At 53.4% G+C, this 21,040-nt stretch overlaps 3 protein-coding genes across 10 annotated transcripts in view; 2 read left to right on the forward strand and 1 right to left on the reverse strand.

Moving 5' to 3' along the window:
- RPS14 (ribosomal protein S14) overlaps positions 1–20,927 on the forward strand; it is a 51,178-nt gene extending 30,251 nt beyond the window's left edge. Inside the window, exon 5 of the mRNA XM_057490752.1 lies at positions 20,884–20,927. Within this exon, the coding sequence (XP_057346735.1) occupies positions 20,884–20,912 (29 nt within the window). The 3' untranslated portion in view covers positions 20,913–20,927. The remainder of the gene's footprint in view (positions 1–20,883) is intronic.
- CD74 (CD74 molecule) lies at positions 2,358–12,110 on the forward strand. Of its 2 annotated transcripts, XM_036881490.2 has the most exons (9): positions 2,358–2,597; positions 5,960–6,132; positions 6,334–6,413; positions 6,823–6,885; positions 9,042–9,137; positions 9,461–9,548; positions 10,534–10,725; positions 11,177–11,239; positions 11,511–12,110. In XM_036881490.2, exons 1-9 carry the CDS (start codon positions 2,521–2,523, stop codon positions 11,516–11,518), a joined length of 840 nt encoding a protein of 279 aa, XP_036737385.2. In that variant the 5' UTR covers positions 2,358–2,520; the 3' UTR covers positions 11,519–12,110. The 2 variants fall into 2 exon arrangements, with proteins under 2 accessions (XP_036737385.2, XP_036737386.1); XM_036881491.2 differs by lacking the exon at positions 10,534–10,725 and having other exon boundaries at positions 2,374–2,597.
- The window catches only part of TCOF1 (treacle ribosome biogenesis factor 1), a 34,827-nt gene continuing 27,218 nt past the window's right edge, over positions 13,432–21,040 (reverse strand). For 3 of the 7 annotated variants that reach the window (XM_057490736.1, XM_057490731.1, XM_036881480.2), the window contains 8 exons: positions 20,154–20,267; positions 19,604–19,850; positions 19,037–19,122; positions 18,297–18,474; positions 16,028–16,537; positions 15,362–15,456; positions 14,684–14,731; positions 13,432–13,853 (listed from right to left, as the gene is read on the reverse strand). In XM_057490736.1, the coding sequence (XP_057346719.1) occupies positions 14,705–14,731; positions 15,362–15,456; positions 16,028–16,537; positions 18,297–18,474; positions 19,037–19,122; positions 19,604–19,850; positions 20,154–20,267 (1,257 nt within the window). In that variant the 3' untranslated portion in view covers positions 13,432–13,853; positions 14,684–14,704. The remainder of the gene's footprint in view (positions 13,854–14,683; positions 14,732–15,361; positions 15,457–16,027; positions 16,538–18,296; positions 18,475–19,036; positions 19,123–19,603; positions 19,851–20,153; positions 20,268–21,040) is intronic. The other 4 variants (XM_057490733.1, XM_036881482.2, XM_057490732.1 and 1 more) reach the window with 4 other exon arrangements.

Genomic DNA, 21,040 nt, shown 5'->3' on the forward strand with positions numbered 1-21,040 from the left:
TCTCTTTCCCTTTGGTAACTGTTAGTCCCTTCTTGGGTTCTGTGATTCTGCTGCTGTTTTGTTCCTTCAGTTTTTCTTTTGTTCTTATACTCCATAGATGAGTGAAATCATTTGGTATTTGTCTTTCTCCGCTTGGCTTATTTCACTGAGCATAATACCCTCTAGCTCCATCCATGTTGTTGCAAATGGTAGGACTGGTTTTCTTCTTATGGCTGAACAACATTCCATTGTGTATATGTACCACATCTTCTTTATCCATTCATCTACTGATGGACACTTAGGTTGCTTCCATTTCTTGGCTACTGTAAACAGTGCTGCGATAAACATAGGGGTGCATCTGTCTTTTTCATACTGGAGTGCTGCATCCTTAGGGTAAATTCCTAGAAGTGGAATTCCTGCGTCAAATGGTAAGTCTATTTTGAGTATTTTGAGGGACCTCCATATTGCTTTCCACAATGGTTGAACTAATTTACATTCCCACCAGCAGTGTAGGAGGGTTTCCCTTTCTCCACAACCTTGCCAACACTTGTTGTTTGTCTTTTGGATGGTAGCCATCCTTACTGGTGTGAGGTGGTATCTCATTGTGGTTTTAATTTGCATTTCTCTGATAACTAGTGATGTGGAGCATCTTTTCATGTGTCTGTTGGCCATCTTGTTGCTTGTGTTTTAAGAAATCTTTTAAGACATCTTTGTTGAGGCATAATTGACACATAATAATCTTTACATATTATAATTTGGTAAGCTTTGACATATGCATGAATTTTGAAAACAGCCACACAATCAAGATAATGAGCATTACTATAACACCCAGAAGTTTCTGTGTGCCCCTTTGTCATCCTTTCCTTTTGTCCCTTCCTGCACCATACCTCTCAATCCTCAGGCAACTACTCATTGGTTTCTATCACTGTAAATTAGTTTGCATTTCTAGAATTTTACCTAAATGGAATCATACAGTGTATATTATTTTGCTCTGGCTTTTTTCATACAGCATAATTATTTTGAGATTCATTCAGGTTGTGTGGGTATCAATAATTCACTCCTTTTAATTACTGAGTAGTATTTCATTGTATAGATGAACCACATTTTGTTTATCCAATCACCTTTTGATGGACATTTGGGTTCTTTCCAGTCTTTGGCTATTACACATAAGGCTGCTGTGAACATTGGTGCTCAAGTCTATGAGCATATATGATTTCATTTGTCTTGATTATCCAGAAAATATCTTACTAGTAAATATTTGAATAATCAGTTTCATTTCTTGAGCTTTTGCTATTATACCAGGCTCTGTGCTAAATGCTTATTTGATCTAACAGTTCTTCAAGTTTAGTATTACTGCCCTTACTTTACAAAAGAGAAAACCAGTTCCAAAGGGTTGAGAGACTGGTTCATGTCATACAGCTAGAATATTTCCAGTTTGGGATTTGAACTCAGGTCTGGCTGCTTCAAAGGCTATGTCTGCTGTTCTCTCTCCCCATAAAATTAATATACTAATCTTCCCTGACTGACTCTTGAAATCTTAGAACCACAAAGTCTTTAAATTTCTAAAAAATTTATTAATGCAAATTTAAACACACACAAAAGACATAAAGATTAACAATACAATCTACAGATAATAAGAAATAAAACCTTGCCCACACAGTTAAATCTCCTCTGGTAATTCTTTCCCAGGCCCTCCTTCTCCCTTCCTTGCAGAGGCCCCCCTGCTCTCTTGAATCTGAAGATGTAATCTGAGCTTCAGAAGGCAGAAGAGTAGAGTGGGTAAAAACATGGGCTCTGCACTTCCCGGATGTGTGAACCTGGGCAAGCACACAGCCTTTCAAAGCCTCAGTGTAAATGAAAATAATAAAACATCCTCAAAGGGTTACTGTAAGGATTAAATGAAACAAAGCATATAAAATGATTAGCACAATGCCTGGCACAAAGGAAGGCTTAGTAAGTGGTGTCAAATATTAGTACCAAGGATCAGGTTAGAAGAGAATAGGGGGAACACTGAATCCAATGTTCCTCTTTCATTTTTGAGTTGACATACTGAGGCCAGGAAGAAGGAGAGGCATTTGTCTAAGCTCAGAGGGTAAGCACCCCTTTCTGCCCTCATTCTCCTCTGGGTGAGAAGGGGAGACAAACAAACGTATTTTCTGCTTCAAAGCGATTTCCTGCCTAAGGAGTGAACACTTGCTTGTTTCTTGAAACATCCAAAGTGCCTTATGAATCCAAAGGTCTGCCCAGAGACAAGTGATGAGGGCCCTCGGCAGCCAATGGAAGCTTGCTAGCCTTTCCGCCTACCTGGGGAGCTCCCCTCCCCTCCTCCTGCTCCATTAAAGGCCGCTTTGCCCAAGTGGGGGGTATTTCCAGCTTTGTGGCTTTCACTTCCACTTTTAGCAGGTGGGTGGAGTAGCCTCCTGTGGACTAATCAGATTCCTCCTCAACCCCAACTTCAAGAGGAGAACCAGGGGTTCAGGGTCCCAGATACACAAGGAGCAGCGGCAGCAGGAGGCGTGGGGAAGACCAGAGGCCAGAACCATGGAAGACCAGCGTGACCTCATCTCCAACCACGAGCAGCTGCCCATGCTGGGCCAGCGCCCTGCAGCCCCAGAGAGGTACGTGTGAACAGCAGGAGAGAGCACCCAAATCCTGGACCACCAGACGGGCCCCTGTGCTGCAGAGGGAGCCTAGACAGGAGTCACACGGGAGAGGGAGTCAGGCTCTGACTCACAGTAACTGGGCGATTTTGAGCAAGTCTCTGGCCCCCTCTGGGGTTCAGTTCTCCTTTGGGTAAAATAAGGCCCTTCTAGGGCAGGGGTTTTAACTTTTCTTGCATCAGGCTCTTTCCTTCTGAAAATCATGAGAGAGCCCTGGACTATCCCTAGAATGTCACACAATATCAAGGGCTTCATAGGCTTCCATAAAGGTGGGCCATGAACCCTATGTTAGAAACCTTGCACCAGAGTTTGAAAATGTTATGCATCCTAGATGGAGAAAGAGTTTCTAAAAGAGAACAATACAAGCAGCTCATCAAGGACCAGCTTTCCCTGACCACCACGGATGGTTACTGCGTTGGTATCAGGGACTTAAAGTTGCAGAGCTCTGCAGAGTAGAGATCAGCCACCACAGGAGGGATTGAGAGATGTTGGAAGGGAGTCATGGGAGGGCGAGGGGGCTCTGGTGAATTTCTAGGAGGGGCTGAAGTTTGATGTGTGTTGCTTTCTGCCTGTGCCCCTCTCCCTTGCAGCAAAGGGGCCAGCACAGCCATCCAGAGGACTCTATCTCTTCTTCCAGACCCAGGGTGATCTCATCATGTGTTTCCCTGAAAAAAAAAAGGGGAGAGGGGTTAAAATGCAGCTACCTCAATGTCCCCACTCTCCCTAATCTCAAAAAAGAACTTTGCAAATTACAGGGACTTTCAGCTGTGATGTCAGCAGTTGCCAGGCAGACAGGGATTTGAGAGAGACACTTCTAGGTGTCATGAGGAACTGTGTTCTAGAGGACAGGTAATCAGATATAGGTCACTGGAGCATGACTGAAAATCCAGGGCATCCCATGGCTAGGAGGGCTGACCCTCTTGTGAGAGCTGGAATCCGGTCCACTTTGCTATTGTCATGTGTGACTTGGATACATAGCTGCCTCTCTCTGGACAGTTAATAAACAATGACAGTAGCCAGGATAGTAGTTCCTATTCACTATTTACCTGTTGCCAGTCCTTAGTCAGTTATTAATTACTAATACTAGTTATGTACTAAACTCAATCCTAATTCTCCCAGTAAACCCTATGAGATGGGCAGTTTTATTTTCTCCATTTTTACTTAAGAGAAAAGTGAGGCTCATGTTTACAAGTGACTTAGCTATGTTCTCACAGCTAGTGAATTTTGGAGACTGAATCTGAACTCAGGACGAGGCTGATTTCAAAGTTTGAGCTCACTTTACCATCTGGCTTGCTTCTAGAGGCACAATTTGCAGGGAGGGGAGGGGAGACCCCTCCAGCTCAGGCCACCCAGTGAATTGCAAGACCCCTTGGGGGCTTAGCGTATAGAGAGGGTTGTCTGGTTTTCCTTTTAATGAAGTTACTCCTTCTAAAACTGGCCCGCCCTGCGTGTTCATGCCATTCTAGACTTGAGCCTGTTTTGTACCCTTTCCTGAATATTTCTCCCTGGCAACATTTGTATCATGACTCCTGCTGGTTGTGATTGGCTCCTGACTTTGGCCAATTATTATTTTTTTATTCAAGAAGGAGGCCGTGGAAAGGAGGAAATGAAGTTGGCACTCATCCAGAACCAGGGGACAGACAGTGAAGATGCATAAAGAGGAAGGAAATCAGATGTTCAAGTTCACTATTAATTCCCCTGAGAATAGCAGTCAGTGTTACTTATAGAGTGCTAATTATGGGCTAGGTATGGAGCCACGAGATTTACTCTTGCGATCTTATTTTATATAACAGTGGTTTGAGTAGATGTTCTTAAGTTACTCAGGGAGGTCAAGTGCTCTGCCAACCTCCCGCGCTAAGGGAGGCGCGGAGCCAGGATTCCAGTTCAGGCTGGGTGATTTTATCCTCAGTACGGCCCTCTAGCTTCTTAGAGCTTGCGAGAAAGTGTTCCAGAGAAGGGATGGTGGGGGTAGAGCTGAAACCAGGCTGGGTGTGGAGCTTCGGCGGGTGAACGTGCGGATAATGAGCTAGAGAGCTTGAGCCGACACAAGAGCCAGGCTTCTGAGGACTTTTTGCCACCTATAAAGGCCAGGCTCCTCCTGGGAAGGCCGAGAAGTGGGATTTGTTTTCCCCTCATGTTTGGTTTCCTCTTTTTCCGTACACAGGGTTTTGCTTGCTTTCTCCTTCCAGAATAATAATCCCTTGGGCTGGGGTCTCGGCCCAGAAATCTTGGAGGATTGGCAGGTAGAGAGCCAATGAGAACGAGCCGTGTCTGTGATGTCCTGAGTATCTAGGCAGGAGGGTCTTTGGGAGTTTCCTAAACCGCCCTCGCAGGTTGCTGGAGTAGGCAGGGTGCCCTCTCATCCTGCCGATTTCCAGTTGGGTTCTAGCAGCGCTGCCCCTGGGATGAACTGGGAGAAAAAGAACCGGAACTCTCCGGTCCTGAGGCGTGATCCTTACACCCTCCAGACTGTAACGTGTGCATGTCTCCCTAAAACTGCATCTTAGGCCAAGAGCTGCAAGGGCCTCCTGAGGTCTGAGTTCTGGCCACCCCTTCCTGTGCAGCTAGCTAGTCAGGAGAGCATGAAAAGTTCTTCCAGGTCACACAAACTCATGCACCATACCCCCATCAAAATCCCCCTGGGTGGATATTACCTTTTGAAATACTTCGGTGGTCACAGTCAGATCTTATTTCAAGAAGAAAACCACCAAATCCTAGAACTGCTGAAGTTTGAGGTACCATGGGTCAGGCTCCGAGATTGGCAGAGACTTGCTCAGAGACACATGGGGTCTGGGGCAGAGCTTGCGCCTTCAGAGGGGGTGGTGCCTAGTCCCGCTGCAGCCTGACTTTGTCCAGTCCCCAACCCATCCCTGCAATAATCAAGGCCTCACTTCTCCCTCAGGTGGGCTGCATGCCCTGCTGCCCTGGACCCATTTCCTCCCCTTCTGTTGCTGTGGGAGTTAGGTGGGGGGAGGAGGGGGGAGCAGAGGGAGACCCTCCTCATCAACCCCTCATTGCACAGGTGGAGCTAAAGCCCAGAGAGGGCAAGGCACGTGTCCCTGGCTCTTCCCCACTCAGCCTATGCCCAGGGCAGCACCAGGATTTCTTCCCGAGGGGACTGTGGGAACGGCAGTGGTTGGAAGTAGGGGGCTGGGGGAATGTCTTCAAGTTACATGTCCACAGGCACTTGTCTGTGCGTAAGGCGTGTTGGTTAGGGGTGGCTGGCTGTTGGACATGGGGGCACATTCCCCTGCTCCCAGCTGGTCTTTGGGGTAGACACCTCTGTGGACTCTCCTCTGACCTCCCCCTTCCCCCAACAGCAAGTGCAGCCGTGGGGCCCTGTACACAGGCTTTTCTGTCCTGGTGGCTCTGCTCCTGGCCGGCCAGGCCACCACTGCCTACTTCTTGTACCAGCAGCAGGGGCGACTGGACAAGCTGACGGTCACCTCACAGAGCCTGCAGCTGGAGAGCCTGCGCATGAAGCTCCCCAAGTGTATGTGCCCACCTGTCCTAGCATCCCCTAGCCCACAGTCCCTCACTTCGGAGACCCCCCCTTGCCCCCAGCTAGGCCCATTGTCCTCTCCCTGTGGTCTGAAATGCCAGGCTCATCTGGGTCTGAGATTTGTCTTGGATCCGAGTACTTTCTTCCCTGGGCGCTGGGGCCACACTCATGCTGTCCCTCCTGCCCCCACAGCTGCCAAACCTTTCAGCAAGATGCGGATGGCCACCCCCATGCTGATGCAGGCGCTGCCCCTGGACGGTGTGGCCCAGGGGGTAAGGAGAACCCCAGGGTGGTGGGAGAGTGCTATCTAGCCTGGAGGGAGGGTAGGTGACAAGGTACAGGGGAGGACAGGGCCCACTTCAGTGGAAGAATTTCTCCCAGGAAGGGGGGAGGGCCCAGCCCCCCACAGTTTACACAGCACGCAGAGTGTCTCACTGTCCCCTCCCTTCTCCAAGCCTTTGACATTATATATGGGTAATGTTTCTGTCCACAAGACTATGCAGGTTTGACCAATAAGTATGCTGAGGCAGGAAGGTAAAGTGACCCGCTCAAGCTCTCACATTTGAAGGTGGCAGAGTTGGGCCAGTTGCACACCTGGGACTCCAGACCCCAGCAGATGGCTCTACTCCAGGGCCCCTTGTCCGTAGGCCAGTGCTGGTAACCCGTTCCTTCCTTCCACAGCCTATGCGGAGTGCCACCAAGTATGGCAACATGACACAGGACCATGTGATGCACCTGCTCCTGGTGAGTGGGAACCAGCCAGGTGGCCCTACCTGCCTATCCAGGCCTCCAGCAAGGCTGAGCTCCAAGGCCTGCACCATGCCTGGCTCCCAGCAAACGTCCTATACAGGCTCACCAGATTAGCAAAGGAACTCAAGTGTATGTAGTCTAGCCTCACCACTCCCCACTTTTTTGAGTATTTGAGATTGAGAACCTGAGGCCAAAAGCCGAGAAGTGACTCGCCAAGACACCCATTTTTTCCTTCCCCAATGTTACTGCATGTCCACTTTGTGCCAGGCATTGTGCATTGCTCTGGGCCCACAATGGGGAGCAATCAGACCCAGCTCCCAATCCTGTGGGGATCCCAGAGTGACCAGGCGATGAGGGATGTGCAGGGGGCTTTGTGAGGAGAGCCAGAGGACCCAACCTAATGGGGTGGGGGTAGGGTCAAGGAAGTCTTCCTGGAGGAGGTGAGACCTGAAAGATGAGGTGTCTGCAGGGAGTACTAGACAGGATTTTTGGTAGGACTGGGTCTGGAACCTGCATCTCCTGATTCCCAGCCGTGAGGTCTTGTAGTTGTTCAGCTGGACTGCCCTCACCACCTCCTCTCCCCACTGGTTCTATCACAGTGGAGCTCCAGAATCTAACTTGGTGCAGCTTGGGCTTACCCCCCAGAATGGAAGACCACGGGAACATGGGCTGCATTGCACCTTGCCAGCCAGGGAGCTCTTTATTTATTTTTGTTTTGGTATCATTAATCTACAATTACATGAGCAACATTATGTTTACTAGACTCCCCCTATTATCAAGTACCCCCCCTACATACCCCATTAGTCACTGTCCATCAGCGTAGTAAGATGCAAGAGAGTCACTACTTGTCTTCTCTGTTACACTGCCTTTCCCAAGCACCCCCCCCTACATTATGTCTGCTAATCATAATGCCCCTTTTTTCCCCTTTTCCCTCCCTTCCCACCCATCCTTCCCAGTCCCTTTCCCTTTGGTAACTGTTAGTCCATTCTTGGGTTCTGTGAGTCTGCTGCTGTTTTGTTCCTTCAGTTTTATCTTTGTCCTTATACTTCACATATGAGTGAAATCATTTGGTACTTGTCTTTCTCTGCCTGGCTTATTTCACTGAGCATAATACCCTCTAGCTCCATCCATGTTGTTGCAAATGGTAGGATTTGTTTTCCTCTCATGGCTGAATAATATTCCATTGTGTATATGTACCACATCTTCTTTATCCATTCATCTACTGATGGACACTTAGGTTGCTTCCATTTCTTGGCTAGTGTAAATAGTGCTGTGATAAACATAGGGGTGCATCTGTCTTTTTCAAACTGGGCTGCTGCATTCTTAGGGTAAATTCCTAGGAGTGGAATTCCTGGGTCAAATGGTATTTCTATTTTAAGCTTTTTGAGGATCCTCCATATTGCTTTCCACAATGGTTGAACTAGTTTACATTCCCACCAGCAGTGTAGGAGGGTTCCCCTTTCTCCACAACCTCGCCAACATTTGTTGTTTGTCTTTTGGATGGTGGCCATTCTAACTGGTGTGAGGTGATATCTCATTGTGGTTCTAATTTGCATTTCTCTGATGACTAGCAATGTGGGGCATCTTTTCATGTGTCTATTGGTCATCTGAATTTCTTCTTTGGAGAACTGTCTGTTCAGCTCCTCTGCCCATTTCTTAATTGGATTATTTGCTTTTTGTTTGTTGAGGTGCATGAGCTCTTTATATAATTTGGATGTCAATGCTTTATTGGATCTGTCATTTATGAATATATTCTCCCATACTGTAGGATGCCTTTTTGTTCTATTGATGGTGTCCTTTGCTATACAGAAGGTTTTCAGCTTGATATAGTCCCACTTGTTCATTTTTGCTTTTGTTTCCCTTGCCCAGGGAGATATGTTCATGAAAAAGTCACTCGTTTATGTCCAAGAGATTTTTACCTATGTTTTTTTCTAAGAGTTTTATGGTTTCATGACTTACATTCAGGTCTTTGATCCATTTCGAGTTTACTTTTGTGTATGGGGTTAGACAGTGATCCATTTTCATTCTCTTACATGAAGCTGTCCAGTTTTGCCAACACCAGCTGTTGAAGAGGCTGTCATTTCCCCATTGTATATCCATGGCTCAGGGAGCTCTTTTTAAACCTTCCTTTCTGCCTTGCTGTCCTGCAGGCGACTGATCCCCTGAAGGTCTACCCGCAGCTGAAGGGGAGCTTCCCAGAGAACCTCAAATACCTTAAGAGCAGCATGCAGAGCCTGGACTGGAAGGTCAGCAGTTTCCCTGTACCGGTACCCTCTCTCCTGATGTCTAGGGCAGGGCTTGGATTAGGTTGGGTGAGGGGCTGGCCAGGGAAGCCATCCTCAGGAAGCTGGAGGGGGCTTATCAGCACTTACAAAGCTACAAACACGGAAAAGGGCTTGGAGTTGAAACATCTTGAACAAGCCCCTTGGTCTCTATGGGGGAGCTAAGCTGCAGCTGAACTCTGGGGTGTCGGGGCCCTCTCTGGTCCCCCACATCTGTGCCCAGGAGCAAAACCAGGCAGGGTTGGAGAGGGCTATTGAGACTGACCCCCTGCCTCTCTCCCCATTAGATCTTTGAGAACTGGATGCATCAGTGGCTCTTGTTTGAAATGAGCAAGAACTCGCTGACAGAGAAGCCCACTGAGGCTCCACCAAAAGGTACAGAGGATGGGAGCTTTAGGGAGCCAGGGATTGTGGGAGCACCTCCAGGGCTCTCCTGATGGATGCTAGAGTGGTTAGGGCCTAGGGTGCTCCCTGACCAAGCCCTGGGGCTCTCCCAGCCCCTCTACTCTCCTTCCTGTCTCTCTTGCCTGTTCCTTCTGGGCTTGGCTGCCCCCCACCCCCGTCCCAGCTCCTGTCCTGAGAGCCCACAGGGTACAGGGGCCTCCCTTAGGGAGGTGGCCTCCCTTGAGGAGCATGGCACTGCACAAGCGGGCCTGGAACAAAACCACCCCAAACATCCCAGGAATCGTCAGTGACATTCTGCACCCAGCACTGCCTACCAGTGAGGGGTCTTGGGGGCTTAGGGTCCCCATCCCTCAAAGGGACCTCCCTGACAAGAGGGCCTTAGGGTTCTTCCATCTCATGGACAACAGATATTTTCAACTCTGAAGATTTTAAGAGTGCAGGGTTCTCATCCTGGTGCTAATTTACATGCATCTTTGGGCAAGTCTCCTGGGCTTCAGTTTTGGAAGTGGGCCACTGGTCCACCCCACGGTGGGCCTCCAATTTTTCCATCATAGATTCACAGAAGACACCTCAGATGCTACCTCAACCCAGCTGACGTTTGATTCCTTAAACAAACCTCCATGTCTACTTACATACTCCCAGAAACAGCTCTGACTTACTAAGGTGTCCATTGCCTCTCCCTAGAAACCAGAAGCATAGGTGCAATTACAAACTTTAATAGGCATGAAGTGTCAGAAGAAATCAAGTTCTGGGATGAATTAGCCACACAGCCACTTGCTTGTCCTTGGACCATGTTGGTCCAGGCCTCAGTTTCCCACTGTGCAGTGGGTGAGTGGTACAGCCACTTGGGCAGAAGGCATTAGGCCCTCAGCAGAACTTTGCAGATCTCTGGCTCGGCTGCAGCCCTGGCCCAGAGCCCACATACTCACTGTCTTCACCATGCCTGTCGCTTCAGTACTGACCAAGTGCCAGGAGGAGGTCAGCCGCATCCCTGCCATCCACCCTGGCATGTTCAGGCCCAAATGCGACGAGGACGGCAACTATATGCCGCTCCAGTGCTACGGGAGCACCGGCTACTGCTGGTGTGTTTTCCCCAACGGCACCGAGGTCCCCCACACCAGGAGCCGTGGGCGCCATGACTGCAGCGGTAAGCAGGGGCCACCGTGCCATGGAGTGAAGGATCAGGAAGGCTGAGGGTGCAAGGTCCCTCCTGACACACAGGGGGCCAGGACACTTGAGGTGGCAGCTCCCGGGGGGCAGCCACTCAGCCATGCACCTATGACTTCCTGTCCCTATCTGCTGGTCCATCTTTCACCCTCTCCTTCCATCCACACTCCTCTACTCACTATCCTCCAGTTCTCACTTCCATCCATCCACCTCCACCCACCTGTGTATGCATCCAGGAGTCCCACTTCCTCACCCCTCCTGGGCCTTGCTCACTCAGTCCCTTGGCCCCACCTCACTGCCGCCTTCCGTGTGGCACCTGCTCCCCGGGGCCCTTGGCCTGTGTCCAGGTGGGGAACTAGCCCCAGGCCCCTCACCAATGGGCGCGGAAGGCTGGACTGCAGGTAACTAAGGGACTGGCTACTTCTTTGCAGAGCCACTGGAGATGGAGGACCTGCCGTCCGGGCTGGGCATGGCCAAGCAGGATCTGGGCCAAGGTGAGGGCCCCTGCAGGGGCGCCCAATCCCCCGGGGACCCGGCGGGGAGGATGCCAGCACAGCATGACCTGGGACCGTCCCTTCCACAGATGAAGACCAGCTTGGGGATTGCGGTGGGGGGTGGAGGGGGCGGTGCTAGATGACGGTAAATACTTGTACCTGAGAAGAGGGCAGTGGAGAATTGAGTCCTTGACTGCTCTGAGGCCCCAGAATGATATAAAGGGCAGGGACAGCAGGTGCCCCAGCCCTAAGCTGCTGACTCTCTCTGCAGCCATGTGAGAACAGCAGACGCCAGTGCCAGCATGCAGCCAGCCCTGCACGGCCTGCTTCCTTGCTGCCCCTCCCTGAGCCCCAGCCTCTCCTTCCCTCACACACCCCTCCTCTCCCTGCCTCTTCCACCCTGCACCTCATTCCGCGACTGCTGCTGGCTCCATCATCCTGGGACACACCAAATCCCACCAGAACAGCACACATGATGCAGGAGGGCCCTGCTGCCTAGCCCTCTGCCACCGGCAGGGATGTAAGGCCTAGGTAATGGGCCCAGAGCTGGGCTGAAGCCCCATTTCAGTCTCCAGCATGGAACCAGGTCCATGGACAAGGCGGAAGGTGCAGGCAGAGGGATGATGCTTCCCCAGGCTGGACACATTTGTTGTCCCCGCCTCCCCTTCTAGCTTTGGCCTCAGCTTTCCCACCTAACTGGGGGGATGGGCTGCCCTTTCCCGCTCCCCAGCACCACTCCCGGAGGAAGAACCCACTTCTGCGCCCAGAGCCCCTCCTTTCTGCCAACTCCCTGTTCCCTGTGCGCAGCCATGCTTGTTACCAGCCCTCAGGGCCAAGGCTCCTGTGAGAATAAGAGGTAGTAAGTAGAACATTTCTGGCTCCTGCCTGTTCTTTGGGATCTGGTTTGTTCACCCCACGGAGGTAACTGAGCCCTTTGATCTGGCCTAGGTGGGAGGACACAGCCTCGTGAACCAAAACACAGGGGCCCATGGGGCTGAGATGCACTGTGGGGCTTGTGGTCTTTGGACACAGACACACTTGGTTTCCATGTTAAGACACAGGAATACTCTTCACTTCCAAAAATAAAGAAGCTCTTGCCCACAGTTCTTTAAGCACAAGCTCTTCTCGGTCCACCACCATTTTTCTGTGTTCCCATTCTCATTTCTATCCTAAAGACAGTTTAAGTGCGATGACAGATGGCACAGACACAAGGCCCTGGTGTTGGGACCACCAGGGAGGAGGGCTGTGGGGAACTGGGGGCTCATGCATTACCTGAGGGGCAGCTGCTGCTCAGCCCCAGCTGGTTCCCGTCAAGGAGTGGAAGCCCCTGGTGCCAGATTTCTTGACTTTCCAAGAGGGGTCTAAAGTCAAGAAGTTCAGCGAAATCTCTCCATTTTAAGTGTTAACGACTTGCTGTGGGCTGATGAAGCCCACCAGAGCACTACTCCATGGCCTTGGTTCCAGACCGACACACTCAGTAGGGGCTACCCAGGACCTTGCCTAAGGTCCCCGAGTTAAGGGTATAGCTGGATGCCAACGGGGGTCTCCAAGGCCTCCAGCCCTGCACATTTCCTGCATGGCCTCTTGCTGTCTCTAGCAAAACACTGAACACCTTGGAGAGAAACGTCCACAACCTCTGGCACTCCACACTTATTGCTGACTATCAAGTCCCATAGACGTCACCCTGACATCTCTTTCAAGTCCATCCACTTCTTGCCTTCATCACCACAGAGCCTTTGTTAGCAGGACAGGAAGGCAACTCAGTCCCAACTGGTTTTCCTGCTCCTACTGTGCAGCCACAGCTATGCTCTCCTAGGGACTTCAAGAGGGTCTGCCCTGACCTCAGGTCCTTTCCAAAGGTGGCTCAGAAGGCCCCCCTTCCATTTCTTGCCTCTGGTATTTGCCTGGCCTACCCAAGCATCTGGAAACCAACCATAACCATGCTTGATGTCCCCCTTAGCCTAGATACCACCTCCTCCAGGAAGTCTTCCCCACCCCAATTCAGCACACAGGGCACCTCATAGTTTCTCTGGAAAATCATCTGTCCCACTCACCGCAGTATCCCAGCATGTTATTACATGCACAGTCAAGAACAAATCCTGAGTGATGGTTTGTTCACCTCCAACTGTCAGCCAGACTTCCTTCTGAGAATAAGTCAATTGCAAAACATTTGCCCCAGATGCACTGGGAACTTGTACCTTTAAGTTTTTTATTTTCTGAGTTCTTACAAAAAAACCACAAACAAACCAAGAAACCCAACACCGCCCCCCCACCCCACAACAGAACAGGGAAAAACTGATCAAAGGAGGACAAAGTCTCAGCATCAGCTGGAGACTAGGGGTATGGAAGGACCCACAGGCTGGGCCTCACTGGGTCTGCAGGGTAGAGGCGTGAAGTCCTGAGGCCTCTGGGCATGGTGGTTGGAGAGGGGAGGCGCAGGTCACTTAAAAAAATATATATATACTGTACACATCTATGTTACGCGTCTGCTGGGGCCGAGTCAGCGCGGGGTCAGTGAGTGGAGCCACAGGAGCTGGGCGCACATCCTCCTCCACGGACCAGCCTCTGCAGGGCTTCCTGGCTCGGCCAGCACTGCACTGTGGCTGGCTGTCTTCTGGGAAGGGAGGGGAAGTTAAAGAATTCAATTCCAGCCCATTGTGGACAGAGGCAACGGGCTGGCTGCCACTTGGCTAAGTCCCTGAGGAAAGGAAACACATCAAGAGGGAAGATTTCCTGATCTATTCCTCCACCAAAAAGAATAGAATAAAATTAGAACCTGGCATCTCTGATGCTGGACAGGAGCACTTTAAGTGGCCACAGCAGATACTTTTCAGCGCTGAGCATGTGCGCAGTCAGGCTGTGCTTTACTGCTTACCTGCATTTACTCATCCCCGCTGGCCCAGGCAGGTAAGGCAGGGGTGTGTGTGGGCGGCCAGCTGGGGCCAGCCCAGCCAGGTCGAGCACTTAAACCCCATCACCACCACCCAGGAGGCACACATCCGTCTGAATGGCTTATCCAGAGCAAACTATCATGCTTCCCATGAGGAAATGCCCTTGTCACAAACTCGTAAGGAAAAGGAACCGGACAGCAGCGAGGGAGAGACTGAGCTGTATCTGACCTCAAGCCTCAGCCTCGGCCACAAAGAGGCACTGTCCCATTCTTCCTCGAGGCACTCAAAGTGCCTGCGCCCAGCGGGACGGGTTGGGGGGGAGGGGTGCTCAGTGCGCGGGGTCAGCCGCTGTCATTACAGCTCTGGATCCTTCTGATTCCGCAGCTCTGGCTCCTAGCATCACCCCACCGACCTTGAGGGACAGAACCACTTTCTCCAGAGACCCTCGCCCCCGGGGCCCCCCACCAGGCCTGCCTGGCTCCTGGGGACCATGGCAGAGGCGAGCTGCCCAACTGCCCTCACCAGGGGTTCCTGGGCCAGACAGCATACCCACCTTTCTTTGGCCTTGTGCCCCTCAGAGAGCTGGTTCTGCTATCTTCTTCTGTGGAGAGAGAAGCGTGAGAGGCTCTTGTGCCTGAAGCACCTCCCAACCTGTGCTGCTCCCAACCAGGAAGGGATGCGATGACTCCCTCCAGAGAATGTGAGGCTCCCCTAGAACACACCACGCCCACAGGGAATCCCTGAGGGCAGGGACAAGTGCCCTGTGTGTCCCGAGAGGAGGAGTCTGTAGCGACAGACACGCAGCTTCTCTGAGCAGAGCTGAGACCCTGCTGGCCAGGTGAGAACCCCGTGTGTGCGAGGCGCCGAAGACCCCCTGCCCGGGTCATCGGTCTCTGCCACCCACAGAGCAGGCAGGGGTGCAGCGCTCCCAGGGGATGTTTCCTCTGTCTGGAAGCCTGCAACAGCGTGCCCAGCCCCCAGACCCGGTGTCCCACCTCTACCGACCCCAGGAACATCCATCCGCCTCACAGGTCATGGCAGGCACTTCCAGAGCCCCTGCATGCACAGGCCTGCCCCTCCTCCGGGTGGCACTGCACCCCCTGCTCCCCTCTAGTGCGGAGCATCACAAGCCACCCCCGCTCCTCTGCACCCTGGGACTGGGGCCAATCACAGCAGCCTGGGGGCTCGGTTTGGGTTCTTTCTCCAGCCTGAGACTCCTCAAAGACTCTACCTTTTTCTTCTTTTTCTTCTGGGATGGTGAGTCAGGATCTTTGGCTGAGACCCTTTTGGCTTTCTTCTTTTCCTTTTTCTCCTTGTCTTTTTTTTCTAAGGGAAGAAAGTGAACTTCCTGAATAACATTGCGTTGTGGTCGGTGCCAGGAGCAGCACAGGTTCTAGGCCTCGCCCTTCCCAGGGCCACGTCCCCAGCTCCCCCCGCTGCCTCGGGGGGCCACCCAACCCCGGCGCACAGGCCCTTCTGACCACCGGTCCTGGTTGGGGGGCTTCAGGGCCAGTCTTATCGTTTCTGTGCCACCCAGACACTACCTGGATTATTACTACTTATTCTTTAGTTTCTTAAAACTTCCACGATTTAAAAAGACCCTACCGGCAAACAAGAATAAAGTACCGCCTGTGTACAGAGCTGGCACGAGGGCTGAATGGGGTCCCCCAGGCAGAGTCCAGTGCAGAGCTCCACGGGGGCAGCCGCCTAGGAGGCCGGCCCCCAGGAAACCTGAAGCCCAGCGTGTGCGTAGGTAAGCCCTGCAGTGAAGCCCGAGTCCCGGACCCGGCTCTGGCTTTGCTGTTTCCTGACCCTGGAGGCCAGGCAAACCCTTTCCCAGCTGCTCCAGGAGGCAGAGGGCCTGGGAAGTGCCCTCGGGGCTGGCGCAGCCACTTACTCTTGTCGGCCTTCTTCTCCTTCTTGCTCTTTGGGTCACCTTGGTCTCCACCCTCCACCTTCTCCATCCCCAGCTCCCCTTCAGGCTTCTCCTTCTCCTTGATGTCACCACTGGCTCTGTCTCCCTTAGATTTCCCCTTGGGAGTCCTGGGGGCCTTTTCTGGGGAAACAGCACCCTCCCTGTGTTCCCCGGCCACCAGCTGCTTCTTCTTCTTGCTCTTGGGCGCTTTGGTAGCCGTCTGGTCTCCTGACAGCTTCCGTTTGTGGCCTGCCCGGCCCCTTCTGCCGCTCTCCTTGGCGGCGTCCACAGCCTTCTTCCTTTCCTGCTCCAGCAACTCTGCCAGAACCTTCACCACCGAGGCCTGGACCTGGGCCTCGCTCAGGGGCCAGGGCTCGTTCAGGAGGCGCCGAGTGATGTCACTCTGCAGGGCCAGCGTGGACACCTGGGGGCCCCCAGCCCTTTTCTTGGGCTTCCGGGGCTTCTGAGGCGTGGAGCTAGCCTCTCTCCTGCCTGTGGAGAGAGGACTTGGGGTCATGGATCTGGAAGAATTGGGAAACAGACCTCTCACAGAACAAGAGCCCAGGGGGTTCAGGGACAGCGTCAACCTCCTCAGACAGCAGCACACGTGGGAAGGCGAGGCCCGGTGATCACTCGCCCACACCTTCCCACCAGCTTCCCCTAAGGGCTCTCTCTCCTCACACTAAAAATGCGATGTTCAGAGTAGGGATGGAAAATGACTCCGCAATGTTAATGAAAGGGCCTGAAACCTATCAACAAAAAGAGAGGTCAGACAGGAGGGAGATGGTATCATCTAGTCAGGAGTCCAGGGCTGTGAGGCAGGAGACCTGGGTTCTAGGTCTGACCACTACCAACTTGCTTTGTGACTCCACGCCTTCCACAGCCTCAGTTTCCCTGTTTGTCAATTGAGGGTTGAGATGAATAGCAAGGGTACCCTATTCTACATTGCAGATTCATAATAAAAGCAAAGCCCATCCATATACAGATCCCGCTTCCAGGCAGTCCGGGGGTGATGGGTGGTATGTATGTGGTAGCTGACTAAGCAGGTTTACTGCCTGCCAGAGTGACTTCTGGTGCAGCCTTTGTTTAGATTTTTCCACGCCTCTGTTCTCCTTTGATAATTGTGTGCTGACTACGCGTGTGAAAAAAATCTTCCACAGCCCCCTCTAAAATGTCTCCCTGTCACACACGCCTCCCACGAAGAGAACACTGGGGGAGAGGATGCGCAATGAAGCCTCTGCTGGCCCAGCCCCAGGCACGCTGCAGCTAGAAGCCCAAGGCCCAGGAGGGGTCTGACAGTGGCATGTGGGTCAGCACTGCCCCGAAACTCCCAGGGGCCCCCTTCCGTGTCATGAAGCTGGGGCTGTTCCTTGCAGAGTGCGGCGGGCCCCAGGGTGGGTCTGAAGTGGTTCTGGCTGCAGAGCTGTGGTGGGCTGGGGGAACGGGCAAGACAGACTGAGCAGGGGGAGTCCCAAGACAGATGGAGGCCCAGTTCTGTCCTGGGGCCCTTCCTGGCAAGAGTGGGAGTCTGCTGGAGGGCAGAAGCTGGAAGGCAGTTTGCCCTGGAAACCTCTTTCCCACAACCCACCTCTCTGCCCCTTGTCTACAAACAGCCTAGAGGATCAAGGCTGGCAAGCCCCTAGAACTGTCCCAGCTGTGCCCGTCTGACACCTGTTCATCAGCACTGGCAGGATCAGAGGTGGCTGATGCCCCAGGCTGGGTGACCTGAGCACTCGTCTGCCCTCCAGAAACTACATGTTTACTTTCTATGCATGTCACACCTCAACAGCAGGATGTATCAACCCCCATCTTCCACGGTTACGACGCAGAGGCCGGATGGCCAGGGTCTTGTCTGAGGCTTTACAGCCAAGTTAGATCATCACCCAGGAGCTTTGCCATGTGCTGGGGACTTCTCCAAACATGGGTCTTGCCTTTTGTCTGAGCTATCCTGGGTCCTTACGGCTCACACCAGGAGCCCATTTATTAGGAAGAGGAGTCATCAGGGGCATCTAGGGGGAGCCAGACCCACTCTACGAGTCAAGGTGCACCCACCTCCTCTAGGGCAGGGATGTACCCACAGGGCTGGAAGACCGGACTTCCAGATTGTTCCAGGCCATACGAGCCAGACAGCTGGGTGTGGGGTTCCCTGCGGTACAGATGAGGCCCTGTTGGTGTGAGTGTTGCTGAGGGAAGGACAGAAGGGCCTTGTCCCTCTAAGTCCTGCTGCGTCCTTCCTGGGCCCCTGACTCACATGTTTTAGGAGACATGCTGCCTGCTGCTTGTTGGGGCTCCACTTCTGGCTTGCCATCTGGGGCTTCTTTGGTGGCCAGGGTAGAAGCTGAGGTGCTGGGGTCCGGCCTGGGGGTGGCCTTTGAAGCCTGGGGATTGGCTGGAGTCTGCCCAGGGGTTACATAACCTGAGAGGAGAGACTGACGAAGCCCAGTGTGAAAGTAGCCAGGATAGGCCCCTCCCAGCCCAGAGGGCATGGCCTGCTGGGAGAGACCAGCTCAGGAGCCCTAGGCTCAGGCCGACCCTGTTGAGCCAGGCAGGGCGTCCACCAGACTTTTTTGTGTACCTCCTGCACCGTTTTAATCGGTACATACTTTAGACAAGCATATTTTAAAAGGAAATTAGTTACTAATGTGAATGGAAAATCCCTAGCATTTGCTATGTACAGATGGTAACCTTAAAAGAAATCCCATCTCACTGAAGAATGTTTTTATCTGGGAATCATCTAAAGTTGAAGCAGGCCCTTCTACAGCCTCCAAGAGTCAGCTGATAAACGACTTTAACGCTGAAATGGGGCGTCTGAGAAGACAGCCTGGCTCCATACAGACGGGACCCTGCCCAGGGCCCTGGCAAAAGGAAGGGCTCAGGCCCCTGACCCGGGGGGACATCCTACACCTAAGGCTGCACCAGATGGGCAGAAACCTGGCCTGGAGCTCCTGCCCCAAGAGCCCTGCGGCTGCCAGCTTCCCCCCTCGGCGTTACCTGAGAAGGCGCTACCACCTCGTCCTCGCTGGACTCTGCTGTGGTCTCCTCCACCAGGGCCTCCCTCCCGGAGGGGGCAGGACCTGCTGGACAGGCACAGGCACCCTGTTAGGAGTCCCCGCTTCAGGAGGGTCCCAGGCCGGCCTGGTCCCCTTCTGCGTGCCTTTCCCTCCTGCCCAAGGCTCCATCTGCTCCCACTGCTCCCTTTAAAGGTCAGCTGCTATTCGCAGCATCCAGGTGAAACACCTGCACGCCAGAACCTTCTGTTCTAATTCCCAAAGCCTATACTTCCCCGCTCCCTGTGGTGCTGGGTGGGTGCGTGGCCCTGGAATTTGGGCCTGATACCCAAAGCTGGGAGTGGGCAATCAGCAGAATCACAAGCTCTGTAGCCTCACTTGGCCCAGCTTCCTCGAGGGGTTGTTTGGGTAGGGGAATGGAAGCCCAGCGTGGGTACCATGTCCCATGGGGCAGAACCAGTGGACATGGGGCCGAGGCCTCAGCCCAGGGCCCCACCAGCGGGTCCCTCCGTCTCTAGGCCCGCTGGCCTTCCCCTCCCAGGCCTCTCACCCAGCCTGAGGGCCGCCAGAGCCACCTGGGGCCCCTTGTCATCCTCCTCACTCCCAGAGGAGCTGCCGCTGCTGTCCTTGCTGTCATCTGAGGTCCCGGAGGCCCTGGCTTTGGGGCGCCCCGAGGGAGTGGTCATGGCCTGCTGGACTGGAGGAACTGCAGGTTTTTTGAGCTTGTTGGTCCCTTTGGCCTGTGCAGGGGCGCTCCGGGGACTTGTCACAGGGAGTGTTCCCAGAGCACTGCCAATCTAATACGGTGAGAGGAGAAAGAGAGGCAGGAGAAGTCAGGGGAAATAAGACCTGGCGGTGAGAGCGCCTTGGCTGGGGTGTGGGCCAGGCGCTGGCGAGCCTACAGTTGCTTAGCTTGCAGCTGCATTCATCCCACCCCCGGGTCTCTCAGGTGGGCAGAGGCCGGGGGGGGAAGCGTGAGTTAAATTCACAGGGCAGCTTCGTGCTGGCACTGCTGGGCCCTCACTTTTCCCCACTGCGGTCTTTGATCGCTGTCCCCTCCAGGGCAGGGCACGGCCTCCACCCCCACCCCCTCAGCTCACCACACTTGAAGATGAGGGCCTGGCAGCAGGAGGCTGGGCCTCACTGGCTTTCTGGGCAAGGACCTTCAGGGCAGCCTGGGTCAGTGGGAGGTGAGCTGGGTTCCTCTTTGTTACCTGTGGACAGCCAAGCACAGCCCTGAGACTCCTGGGTTCCCAAATATCATCTGTACCAGCCCCTGGGGTAGGCAGGACCTCTATCTGCAGCAGGAGCTACCAGGCTGCAGGGGGGGGACTGAGCAGCTATCAGAAGGGCAATCCCACCACATGGGCAGGGAATGGTGCCAGGCTTCAGGTTCTGAGCTGATTATATTGTTTGCAGAGGCCCAAAGACAGTTCCCATCCCAAGGGAGGGAAGCGGCTTAGGCCCCACTACTCAATCTGGGCCTTCACTGGGACAAGACTCCAGCCTGGCGGCTCCAAAACCGCCTCAGTGGTCTCCCTGATGCTGCTTCTGCTCCCCACATCCACTGGCAGCCAGGGAGAGAGAACGGGAGAAGGACTGGGTGTGACTCTGCACTGAAAACCTCCAGGCCCCCGGCCCCCTTTAGCTGCTGGTGGCCCCGGTAGACCTGGCCCCCCCCTCCTGCAGCCTCCTCTGGCCACTGCACCTTCTTCCAGCTCCCACCCCCAGTGCCTCCCCAGACGGCCCCTGCACCTGGGTTTCCCTGCTTGGAGTGCCCCCCAGCTCACCCTGGCTTGGCTGCTTCCCCAGAGTCAGTGTGGCCCCCAGGGTATGTCACCCCAGCCTCTCCTTTCTAGAGGAGGTCACCCCACTATTCTCTAGCTTACATTCGGTTTCCTTCAGAGCACCCACCAGTCGGCGAGCACTTCATTTTTCTGCTTCCTCACCTCCTGGCCCACGAGGGCAAGGACCCATTCTGCCTTCT

The sequence above is a fragment of the Manis pentadactyla genome, chromosome 2 (assembly GCF_030020395.1).
Source record: "Manis pentadactyla isolate mManPen7 chromosome 2, mManPen7.hap1, whole genome shotgun sequence".
NCBI lineage: Eukaryota > Metazoa > Chordata > Mammalia > Pholidota > Manidae > Manis > Manis pentadactyla.

Coding starts and splice junctions, on each gene's coding strand:
- CD74 (XM_036881490.2), top strand. CDS start 2,521: ATGGAAGACCAGCGTGACCTCATCTCCAACCACGAGCAGCTGCCCATG. Junction 6,414..6,822: donor TGGACGGTGTGGCCCAGGGG/GTAAGGAGAACC, acceptor TTCCTTCCACAG/CCTATGCGGAGTGCCACCAA. Junction 10,726..11,176: donor TGGGCGCCATGACTGCAGCG/GTAAGCAGGGGC, acceptor ACTTCTTTGCAG/AGCCACTGGAGATGGAGGAC.